The sequence below is a fragment of the Haliotis rubra genome, unplaced genomic scaffold (genome assembly GCF_003918875.1).
Source record: "Haliotis rubra isolate DU_JTF1 unplaced genomic scaffold, ASM391887v1 Scf18, whole genome shotgun sequence".
Classification (NCBI taxonomy): Eukaryota; Metazoa; Mollusca; class Gastropoda; order Lepetellida; family Haliotidae; genus Haliotis; species Haliotis rubra.
In genome coordinates, this window is record NW_025765780.1 from 190301 (window position 1) to 204064 (window position 13764).

Here is a 13764-nt window from a genome sequence, read left to right on the forward strand (position 1 = left end):
GTAGTAGGCAGTATATTACTGTGGTTGATTGGTGTAACTAGTGAAAGATATACACGTAGTAGGCTGTATATTACTGTGGTTGATTGGTGTAACTAGTGAAAGATATACACGTAGTAGGCAGTATATTACTGTGGTTGATTGGTGTAACTAGTGAAAGATATCCACGTACTAGGAGTAACTGGTTTCGCTTACTGTGTGCCATGTGACGGGTTATGTTGGACACCAGTGCAGCGTCTGTGTACTGTATAGTCTCTATCCCAACTCAACCGTCACTCAAGTGGAAATACAACCCTGTGGCTGTTTATGTTGATCCTACAAAAATAACCACATTGCACACGTTGTTGATTGTGTGATACTACCTTTTATCTTGACGTTGTAAATCAGTAAAATAATTATGTTTGTTACTTCCTTTTTATGGCATACAGCCTGCTTAGGAACAATGCATCACCTGCTGCCCTCGGTCGAATTCCGCGCAGTCAATGGCTATCAGTGATTAATCCCCTGTGTAGACAACTGAAGGCATCATCAAAGTTGTTACCAGTTATTGGCATAAGTTGAGGAGACGGCAATGAAAGCAAACAGAAAAAGTCAGTAATGCGATTGAAAATCCAAGGTGGAAGCGTTAAGACCGGGCTCCGCCCCTAACATTGAAACTGCGCATCACACTAACACATGAAACCCGATTTAATCCCGGAGAGGATTTTTTCTTTGGATGGCGATTTAGTCTATCATATTTTGTTGCCTGTTTTACGCGATTTTGGTCTTGTTTTGTGAACAAGCAAGCCTTTAGCAGTAAAACATGTGTACTCAGTATGTAGTCCTCTGCTGAATGTCGTGAAAACGATAGTTATATATGTGATAGTTGTTTAGCGTTCACATTGTGGTGAATGTGTACCTGAGTTACGTTCATTGTTGGAAGATAGCGATTCTAAATTCAATTAACGCATAAAGTGTTTGGACCATTTCCACGATAATGAATGACTGACGGCTGACCGGGCACGGGAGCCATTATGGTGTTATTGATCCTCTATAAGTGGCTCGGACAGAGAACAATGTTCACATATTTCTATTGTTTGTTGGATTGAAAAAACGCAACGTTTCAATAAATATCGACGGCGCAGAATGTTTTCAAATATTTCAAAATTTATCTTTGCTGTTGAAAACACATTATCGCATTTATTGGTGCACAAAACATGATCTTTTAATCAATTTCTAAATACTGTTCAAACAAAAACATATTATCGTCTGTATTTCAAAGTTGCATAGAAAGGTAGTCAATCAATGTCAAGTAGCAATTGTGAGTATAGCGACTTTCCTTGTTGGTGGCTATTTCTGACGTGTTTCATGGCCGAGATTTACAGCTTGCTGACATGGAAGAGTTCACACCGATGGACGGAAATGTATTGTGAACGAGCAGGATTTATTTCCCGCACCCACGGGTTCAGGGGGTCATATCACACTCAGTTAAAACTTAGTGTTTTCAAACATTGTTTTCCCCTGAAATGTAAAATTGATTATTTGCAAATAATCAGCATGACGGAATCGACATGACTTGTCTTTTGCACTTCAAAACTGTACCGATAACCTACGCCACAGGCATTGGGTTCCTACACCATAGGCATTGGGTTCCTACACCATAGGCATTGGGTTGATATTGCTTCCTTGCCATAGGAGACATAAAGTACGTGATCAAGACTATCAGTGGTGGAAAAAGGCATGGTGATTGAGGGGGTTGAATCGCTCACATTCTGTGTTGGCCTTAGAGATTAGAATGAATGAATGAATGAATGAATGAATGAATGAATATCTCTATTCCCTCTAGATTTCAATCCGAACATCAAATACATATATATATATATATATACATCAAATATTCGCAACAACATACTCTCAAGGTGGGTACACACATCTACAGAGCTATATCATGCTATGGTTTGATATGGGAACTCAGGTACCCTCATAGATACCCTCAGGTACCCTCATAGGGAACGGTTCTGGAAGGGCAATTTAGACGATTAAGTAAAAAAGCCTGGGATGAAACCAGTATTAATTACCAACCCCTTATGAACCATAGTTCCTGTTTTTAACTATTAGATAACATTCTGCAAGTGCTACTGTATGACAGAGATATAACTGTGGTGTATAGGAGAAACACCGTCTGCTGCACACAAGCTAACACGTTATTCAATTGTGCTCGTGATATAAATTTTAATAATGTAACGTGATGCGTTTTATTTTTGATTGTCAAAATTAATGGTCTACTGTGATTTATCGACCTTCTTGAAAACCGTTAAAATCAAGAATGACACCCCATGCACGTATATTGGGCTACTACGCTGTGCACGCGCATTCCATGCTTTGTGTTTAGGGGTGGTGATAAAGAGAAACGGTGGTGCTTTCATAAAACGTCTATCTTTGTAAAGTTTGTTAACGCTTATACTTCCTATCCAAATTGAAAGTTCAGGTTCCCCTACGTTTTTATGAGTATAGTAAGGATGGAATTTAATTAAAGTAACTGAATTATGGATACTCTTGTCTGTGACTGAAACACGTTGTACATTGCACTAAACAGTAGGTCCTGTGCATGTAATTCCGTTCCGAGTAGATGATAATACATATTTTCTCAAGATATATCAGAGCAAGGATTTTATATGAAGTTACTTTAGTTCCCTCACACTGCTATACACACACAACAATATTATTCGGACACTGCTACACACACAACAATCGAACACTGCTACACATACAACAACAACCGAACACTGCTACACATACAACAACCGAACACTGCTACACACACACACACACACACACACACACACACACACACACACACACACACACACACACACACACACACACACAAATCTAACACTGCTATACGCACATAACAAACGAACACTGTTATACACACAACAATCGAACACTGCTCCAAACACTCAACAATCGAACACTGCTATACACACATAGCAAACGAGCAATGTTATACACACAAAAATGGAACATTTCTATACACACAACAATGGAACACTTCCATACACAGATACAAATCTGACACTGCTATACACACAAAATAATCGAACACTGATATACACACAAAATAGTCTAACACTGCTATACACACCACCAATCAAACAGTGATACACACATTCGAGATATACTGCTATACACACACAACAATCGAACACTGCTATACACAGACAACAGAACACTGTTATAAACACACAACAATCGGACACTACTATACACACAACAATCGAACACTGATATATACACAACAATCGAACACTACTATACTCACAACAATCGAACACTGCTATACACACAACAATCGAACACTACTATACACACAACAATTGAACACTACTATACACACAACAATTGAACACTACTATAATCACACAACAAGCTAAGACTGATATACACACAACAATCGAACACTACTATACACACAACTATCGAACGCTGATATACACAATAATCGAACACTCATGCTATACACACATCAATCGAACACTGATATACACACAATAATCGAACACTGATATACACACAATAATCGAACACTGATATACACACAACAATTGAACACTGCTATAATCACACAACAATCGAACACTGATATACAAACAACAATCGAACACTACTATACTCACAACAGTTGAACACTGCTAGAATCACACAACAATTGAACACTGATATAGTCACAACAATCGAACACTACTTTACACACAACAATTGAACACTACTATAATCAGACAACAATCGAACACTGATAAACACACATCAATCGAACACTACTATACACACAACAATCGAACACTGATATACACACAATAATCGAACACTACTATACTCACAACAATCGAACACTGATATACACACAATAATCGATCACTGCTATACACACAACAATTGAACACTGCTATAATCAGACAACAATCGAACACTGATAAACACACATCAATCGAACACTACTATACACACAACAATCGAACACTGATATACACACAATAATCGAACACTACTATACTCACAACAATCGAACACTGATATACACACAATAATCGATCACTGCTATACACACAACAATCGAACTCCGCTATACACACAACAATCGAACACTACTATACACACAACAATTGAACACTACTATAATCACACAACCAATCACTGATATACACACATCAATCGATCACTTCTATACACACAACAATCGAACACTACTATACACACAACAACCGAACACTGATATACACACAATAATCGAACACTACTATACACACAACAATTGAACACTGCTATACTCACAACAATCGAACACTATTATACACACAATAATCGAACACTACTATACACACAACAATTGAATACTGCTATAATCAGACAACAATCGAACACTGATAAACACACATCAATCGAACACTACTATACACACAACAATCGAACACTGCTATACACACAATAATCGAACACTGCTATACATGCAACAATTGAACACTGCTATAATCACACAACAATCGAACACTGATATACAAACAACAATCGAACACTACTATACTCACAACAGTTGAACACTGCTATAATCACACAACAATTGAACACTGATATACATACAACAATCGAACACTACTATACACACAACAATTGAACACTACTATACACACAACAATTGAACACTGCTATAATCACACAACAATCGAACACTACTATTCTCACAACAATCGAACACTACTATACACACAACAATCGAACACTGATATACACACAACAATTGAACACTGCTATAATCACACAACAAGCGAACACTACTATACTCACAACAATCGAACACTACTATTCTCACAACAATCGAACACTGCTATACATACAAGAGTCAAACTGTATGTACACTACATGTATACATACATACAGTCGCCATCTATGTGTCTATGTGTGTGTCTGTGTGTGCGATCACAAATGCGCGCGTGTTTTTAAAGAATGTTTAAGGCATTGTAACTCTGAATCTTTACGCATGGATCTAATATCAGACAAGTTATTTACTAATCTACCCCACCCTGAAGGACATAAAACAGGTTCGTTATTTCTATTGTCCAATTTAAGGAATATACATCAACAGCATCCATTTGATATGATAAAGTTAGGTTGCTAGGTGGTAGCATAATTATTGTTTTGGATCACAATTTTCTATCCACGGTTGTTATTGACTGAAGGCGAAAAGTCATCTTTGGAAATGTAACCTACAGAATAGTCGCATGCGAAACAGTGAAGATGGTCACCATGATCTATTGAGGGGAGCGTCGCTGTTTGCTTCCCCAGCATGGAGACCTTAAGGGATAATACAATGATATGCGGGCAAGTCGATAGTCATGTTAAAAACTACCACTATAAAACTCGAGAGAAGGTAGCAGCCACTACGTAACTATATAACTTGTTCTTGAAAAAAATATCTTGAATGATCCACTTTACCTTTTGGAAAATATTGTTATGTGTCAATAATTACTAATTGTATGCGTGTATATATCCAAAAATATTGCTGTATTTACGCACCATCTGTAGAGCAGTGTCCACACCTCAGCCGAGTAAACAGTTCTTGTTACACTCAGATGACGTTATGCATTGTTACTGGGGATGTACAAATACAAGAAAGACAATATAAATATACTCAGCTTCTGAGTACAGAAGTCTTGTTTTACCCCGGGGAAAATACAATATTGTTGTTTAATAGGAATATACAACTGCAATCACCGCATTTACATTGTAATAGCGAGAACAGGATGGGCAATAATGCACCTGTACTGGGTCGGTGTCTTTATTTTTTAAATGTGGAGACAATGGCTATAAAATGATACACACACAATACCTGAAGAGTTTCCAAACGGTGAAGTTTACTTCAAATAAACACACCTACTTTGCAACGCCTAAAGATTCGCACAAAGACGGAAATTATATTCAGAATGCTGTCTACGCCATTTCTGTATAGGAAAACCCGATGAAAATTATGAATTATTGATTTCCCTAATTGACGTCCTATTGCAGTAATAGCCTTAGTGTATGGAACAATACAATTGTAAAATACCGTACTATAACATAATGTGCACAGTATCGACCCGTGGACGCTTTCCTAATGGTCCGATGCTAACGTCCAGCACCGCCTATTGCTTTCTTCTCATGACACCAGTCCTGGAGCTGGTGGGGCCTTTCGATGTGGAATGTTTCTTTTTTTAATGTCGACTGCATTTACACGTTTTAAAAAGTCCTGTTTTGAATTATCTTGTATATTCCCTGCCAGCCGACCTGGAGAATAATATCGTTCTTTCTGTGTTACATGCTTGCGCCTTAAGCTAATATAGAAGTTAGGACTTTCCCAAACACAGATGTGTCGCTGGTTGCAGTCATCCATAAAGTTATATCCGTTCTTATTTAGCTACTTAATTTCACCATGATCCAGAACGCAGACATAGATTCAACGCAATTTCAAGATAATCAAAACGCAGCTACATATCTATAGTACAGTCTTGCCTTTTAATACATATGCAGGATGACAGTGCACGTTTATAATGATTTCGAAAGCACATGCAGGTGTACTTGAACCTTCCACCTTGGTTAAGGAGATAGTTGGTTCGCTTTGTTATACATTTGTCTGTGCTGTCAGAACATATGTTACTATGTCACATATTTCTGTCTCCTGTAATGTATTAAAACATTGCTCGGACATATTTAAGGCATTACTCGTGGCATACTGTGGCACTTAGTTAAACTCATGTGCCTTGACGAAGTAGATTCAGTAAAGATGTCTGATCAGTCACCACAAAGATATTCACTTAGTTTTGACGCAAAACGATGTCTTTTTAAACAATAAAAACTCTTTATAAAACTGATAACACTTGATTTATTGGCAAGTAATTTGTTACTCTTGTTCTCAGTTTAGAAATTGCCAGAAATATACATGGAAAAAGCTGAGACACTCACACTCAGAAATAACGCAGTGACGATATCCAATCGGTGTGCACATATATTTTTTTTTATATGTGTACATCACGCCGAAGAGACACGTTCAAATTCAAAAGATGGTCTCTGCTTCTAACGCGTACATAGCCAAGTTTGTCATACGCCTTCCAACATTCATTGTCGATGATAAGAACATGCTTGTAGTCTATCTTGGTTCGCCATTTAACAGATTCATATTCTGTATTCGGTCGCACGGCACATGTCATACAGCCGTCGGTTTCATTTCCAGTTGTTAAAGCCTGTACAAATTCATGAAGGCTATCTCTGTATTGAACTTCTATAAAGTCATAAACATATTTTATGTTTGAAAACATGTCAGCAACAAGGTCCTCATAAAACAACACTTTTATGTTCTGGGGCCGAGACTTCAGTAAAGTCTTCGTGTCATCGAAATCGCTTTGTAGTCTTGCGCAGTGATGTCTGGCAATCGATTGCACCATTGACCAATTTCCAAATATTCGTTCTACCTGAGATTTAATGACTGCACGTGGATCGCGGATGAGATGAATTATCTTGATGTTTAGGCCATTTGTAATCATTTCCCTGGCTGCCTCCATTGGGAAGTTAATAGTTTTGACAGCTGTAAATTTTGCACGCAAGCATACATCTTTGAGATAACCCATACAAGGATTGATGTCTTCAGAAAACGATGCAGGGTCTCGGAATGCCGTCTTCATACACTTCAGATAGAGGCTAGAAGATTCACTCTGCCGCTGGTGACCCTGGATGAGCGTCTCAATGGGAAGATCATGGAGGTTACATGTCAGGTAGTTCTTGATGATCGTAATGGCCTCGGAATTGTAGTTGATAACCTTCCTGCAATATGTAATAAACAGTTAGCAAAATATGTATTTAAAACTCGGCATCGCTTCCCACGATATTATAAAAACAACAAACAACCGATAAGACATATGCGAAATTTAACAAGTGATACTCGATCTATATTCATGTACACCAAACTTGTTTGTCTCCTAAGAAGACACACCGAAATCTTCGACATCTACTTAGGACCAAATTTGCTATGATGTGTATAAATAGGTATTAAGCACTGATGCAGTGTTCGACGGAGGGAAATACACACAACTGTTGTCTGGTGGAGATCGGTTGTGTGAAAGGGGCGGTGGGGTAGCCTTCGCTCGTTACGCCGAAGGCCCGGGTTCCATTACCCACATGGGTACAATGTGTGGAGCCCATTTCTGGTGTCCCCCGCTGTGATATTGCTGGGATATTGGTAAAAGCGGCGTAGAACCATACTCCCTCACTGACTGTAGTGTCAAACTGTTTGAATGCGTTAAAGGTCCACCCCAACAACACTGCAGTAATTGACAATCAATTATTCTACACTCTTAACTGCGAACGTAAATATAAACAGGAAACATGAAGATAAAGACTTTGATAACATATGTGCATTTTAAAGGCGAAAACGATGATGTTAACAAAATAGGAAAAAATAACATTTATTAAACACTTATAAACATGAAGTTGCAACTGTAAAGTTTTATCTCTCAGGTGAAATTAACTTCAGATTATGACGTCACTGTTATCGTTTTGGACATGTGCTAGGTGACGCTCATTCAATTTGGAAACAGTCGGATTTCTTCGCATATGGGGGTTTATTCTAAACTGTGCAACACTCAATCAAGACAACAATAGCGCCTTCAAATGACTTGCATTGATCAATTCCATGGGTGCAGAACTTTGTTACATTCTGTGACCAGAGTGATGAGAAGACTATTAACTGTATACTAAATGGGGGACATAATGAACTCAAGCATTTCGACTTACAGGTTTGGATATGTGTGTGTGTGAGTGAGTGAGAGAGAGAGTGAGATTCATAGACCCCCCAACTAGTCATTATTTCGGTATCGAGTACATACAGAAATGTATATAGCAGCTATATCCTCGTTCATTCCAGCTTTATGACTGATTGATTACTTGGTATTTCGTGCTGTTCATTTTGTGTACTGCACTTCATGACAATGGCGGAAACAACGACACACGCCGACAAACTCACAGGTCAATGTCAGTGTCCACCTTGTGCATTGGTGCAGGCCTGGCACTATAGCCTCATTTAGTCAACTAAATGAAGTAATAGGTCCCGGGGTAGATCATTCCATATCTGAGGAAGGATTTGGCAGCGCTTAGTTCCTGCAGTGTTGTTTGTGGATGGAGTTGTAAACGTCTCTTTATTCCATCCACTACGCGTTCAATGGGTGTCAAATCAGGGGATCTTGCGGGCCAGGGTAGCACATTAAGATTGTTCTGATTAAAATACTTCTGTACAACTCGAACAACTATTGGTCTGGCATGATCAAATTGACAAGTCACTCCAGGCCCGATTTGTTGCACAAACGGTAAAGCGGCCAAACATGTCATCTCGATACCTTGCAGCATCCAAGTTCCCCTCAATCACAATCATTGGTGGGATCACTTAATGCAGATGTTATCCCAACCCAAATCCTAACGCCTCCATCTCCAAAATGATCAGTTTCCAGTACACTTGGTCTGATGTAATTTTCACCTGTTCGCCAGTCCTGCCATGAGTCGCGTCGTCCACATCGCCAGTGTCGTCTTCGCTTACTGAGACGTGGACATCGATGTTATGGCGTCAGAAATGGCCGTCGCGCTGGGTGTCTTGCGAGGATGTCCTAGACACGAAGACCATGTCTGTCATGGAGCTATCCTCGCATCTTCACCGCTGTTGCCAGGTGTTGTAAGGGTTGCTGGAACCTTCTTAGCGGTGCGTGGTTCGAATCCATCGGTCTTGGCGTTGGGTCGTTACTATTGGGTGGCCACTAAGTGGCGAATGGTCGTTAAATCGACGGTAGATGTCATTCTGCAAGGAGCCAAAATGAAGCATATCTAGCTTTCCATGTCAAATTCCCCGATGCGTGGCATTAACCATTCAACCAAAACAATGGTTAGAAGTGATTTTCGAACTTCGTCACAAAGACTGCGTTGAGTGATAATGATACGCATCCTGTTGTCTTACCATTTTAAAGTGAACTTTATTTGCCATATTGTTGTCGAATATGTCCCTTTTTTGACTAATAAGTTCAAGTCCAACAACAACTGCTTGGATGCGTTTCGTAGACCATTTTAACAGACTCTTTCTCTAGTTCACAAAAACATTCACATGATTACCACGTAAAATACCCATGTCACAAAAGCTCTTGCCTTCGAGTATACTTGGAGTACACAAACAGTAGTCATTTGGATCAGTGCTTTTCAGAGAGTGTTTGTCCAGACGTTTAATAACTTCAGACCAAAAGACTTTAGAATTTAAACTAGTGCATAGATAATATTTAGGGCGTGATGGTTGATTGGTTGTTTAACGCTGCACTCAGCAATATTCCAGCTGTAAATAATCGACAATCCAGTGAACAACAGCATCAGCATCGATCTACGCACTTGGTATGACTTGTGATGACATGTGTCAACCAAGTCAGCGAGTCTGACCACCCGTTAGTCGCCTCTTGCGACAATCATGGTGTTACAGGTTAGAAATTACTGAGATAAAAGGCTTGTGAGTCCCCTTGAAACAAGCAAAATAAAACAAATATAAGTCTATTATCCTCAATTATATATTGAATAAACAAGATTAGAATGAATGACAGTACAAATATCTAATACAATACTATTGGATCACAAATCTAAAATATTGGGTCACATATTTAAACTATTAACTCACCGAAGTATTGATATTCCCAGTAAAAACAGATCTACTGATTGAAGATTGTTGATAGCCAGGGGCGTAGCTACCATTGTTTAAAAAAGCCCGGGCTTACATATGATTGTTGCTAAAAAGGTTGGGCAAGCCCTCAATACTATCTAAATATAAAGCTTTGCAACCTATCGGGCTTAGACGAAAAACATTGGCTTGCTATGCGCCTGATAGCTGTTGAAAGTTCAATGTAGACGAGGCCTCTTGAGTTGTCTTGAAGCGTTGATATTAGCAGACAGATTAGCGTAAATCCAAAGTAGTAGTCACCCCATATACCTCCTTATATGCCTATTATACAGTTCTCGAGAATTCTAGCAACAGACATCCCACACTACAATCATTTAGAAATTACTGGACTCCCGTCATAGCTCACAGCATCCTACTGAAACACCGGAAACAAAGGGGAGATAACTCTAACTTACTCTTAACAGGTGAAATTACACTCAGCGCTTTAAACGTTTGAGACCCACAACAACTAAAAGTTAATCAATGCGACATAATTAACAAAAGCACACGCTCATAACAATGGGTTGCTGAAAACCAATTCTTACCCGGATCTTTACGGATTAGAGTGTAATATGTTTTACAGTTTGTATTATGTTTTTGTAAAGACTGGTAGGGAAAGTGAATCTCATGAAACCATGTATGTTGACTTACCATTTAGATTGAATAAATTCAGTCCTACCTCGTCTGAAGACTTATGGAGGTAACGTCCATGTTGTTTCGGTAGGCTATATTCAGATAATGTAGTGGTTCGTAAATATAAAAGGCATCTGGGTTGAAGTCAAACATCTTCCCGGCAAATGTTGATCCACTTCGCATGTAAGTGTTCAGGATGACTCGTGTTTGTGGATCCCGCTTGTTCCAGTCGCCTGATACAAATATTCACGATTAATGAATTTAACCAGTCAATAATCTGTCGTCAGTGAAAATAAATGGAATGCATTTCTGAATAATTCTAAACAATACATATATTGTGTCCAATCATTTGTTTGAACAGGCAACACTAAATCACATGTGATTATAAACCTTCAAAGACTTAACATCGGCCCAATAAACATAAAATCATCTGATTTCATAACCTGATTTATATTCTCACCATTGGTGACATATCGTAGCGTCAACTGCCAGGTAACTACACATACGACGACTGTAAACACACAGGTTCTTCTTAAATTGGATCCGGAGCCGGTCATCTGCCCCTCTTCTCATCAAACTAAAGGAGAAAACACACAAATCTCTGGCTTAACCAGCAGGCGAAGACTGGTTGAAAAGTGATAATATTTGTCTGTAACGTGAAGCTGTAGCTGTGATGCACCCAATAATGAGACCATTTGAGCAAAATAGGTCCTACCTGTCCTAGGTCATGAAAGCAATATGCATACAAATATGTTCGTGAAGCTGTCTCTCATCCGTTACAGATATTATCTTGACGTCAGCTAACAGTTCCAACATGTGTGAGATACTGACACACCTGTTGCCGTCTTGTGCAAACAGATTGGTCAACACTGACAGGCAAGCAACTTTTGTAGACAGAGTGGAGGGAACTAAAATAGAGTTAATGCTCTGTTATTTCAGTCAAAGTGTGTTCTTGATCCAATTGGTAATAAGACTGATTATCTGAAGGAAATGGCTGCAATACACCTCAAGGTATATGATACACAAAGAATACATCTTACCACAGTATTCACAGGTGCTGTATTAGTTACATCAATATACCGGATCCTGTACACTGTGCAGGCAATATAGCTATAGCTTCACAAATATGCATTTTCAACAACGCCTCGTGAGACCATTCAGGCACTGAACGTGAGTTCGGATACGTTCACAGAAGTGTGCGTGACGGAAACGCTCTTTAAACTGTGCGAACCTCAGAACTAATTAAAATAAACCCATGCAAACTGACGTTCAGTTCGCATCTGAATGTCACAATGATAAGTTCTTCCTATGAAGTTATCTGTTTCCGGTGCGGACATTGCAACAATGCTACGAAGTAGGATTCTCATTTCATGGCCTACGGTCCCGTGGTTTCCCTCACTTGTACCTAACGGAAAATAGTTCTTCAAATATAAACTACAATAGCTGAAAATATTTGAACTTTACAAAAATCCTATTCTCTGAACAAATTGACAAATAGTAAACGAGGTAAATCCCATCCTGAATACAGATAACAGGGAAGTGAAACATCACTCGATGAAGTGAGGTAAGGTGAACAGTTAAATACGGATTAACTTATATTGCCAGTGAAGTTTGCAAACAGATGCAAGTGAAACATGACGGGAATTTACCGTTTAATGTTGAGTTTGTTCAACAGTTATATTGAGACGAACGAGGCCTGAACACTCAAATGGTGTGATCAAATCGGGAATACGATCGGATAGAGAAGGCTAGTCTCTTGTGTTGTGATGATTCGAACTGTTTCAGATTAAGTGGAATTGACTGCAGTATATTCAATGGGGTGCGTTGAAAACCCTGATGAGTCCTTCCGGCGAAAGTGCACTCAATCAATTTCACACAAATAACTGATAAAGTTCACATGCGTGTAAACCCCATATCATATCACGTGATTACCCATTCAACCAATCAGCATCAAAGAAACAGTGTAAACTTGAAAGCATGAAATATTTATTTCTATGTATATTTTAAAGAGGTAGATCCTTTACATTCTGAAAAAGATAATCCAGGTGTGGTTTATTTCAATGAATAAATCAATTTGCAGAGGCTAAAATACTTAGAATGTATATCAAAAAGTGTGGTTTTCCTTATGCCATATGGTCATGCCATATAAGCGATCTGAAATCTAAAGATATTTATAGACAAGTCTACGTTCTAGTGTTCTTCAAGGCAACTGAATACTGTACTTACTGTAACTGTTTTTTTTATACAGATTACTATTTATTGTAGCGCCTGTAAAATATATTTGAACAATATAGTGACGTTGAGTTGAGTTGCATCCCTTGGTCTTTGTATTTCCAGTCAAAACATCGTCCATCTGCTCTCGAGCCAATATGAGGAATCTACCACCTCTC

General features: G+C 38.8%; 1 protein-coding gene across 1 annotated transcript; it reads right to left on the reverse strand.

Annotated features, from left to right (window-relative positions):
• Positions 1–6874: 6874 nt before the first annotated feature.
• Positions 6875–11597, reverse strand: LOC124273329 (carbohydrate sulfotransferase 1-like). Its single transcript, XM_046708568.1, has 2 exons — positions 11421–11597; positions 6875–7827 (listed from the first exon to the last, which is right to left on the reverse strand). Exons 1-2 carry the CDS (start codon positions 11555–11557, stop codon positions 7026–7028), a joined length of 939 nt encoding a protein of 312 aa, XP_046564524.1. The 5' UTR covers positions 11558–11597; the 3' UTR covers positions 6875–7025.
• Between the last annotated feature and the right edge of the window lie 2167 nt (positions 11598–13764).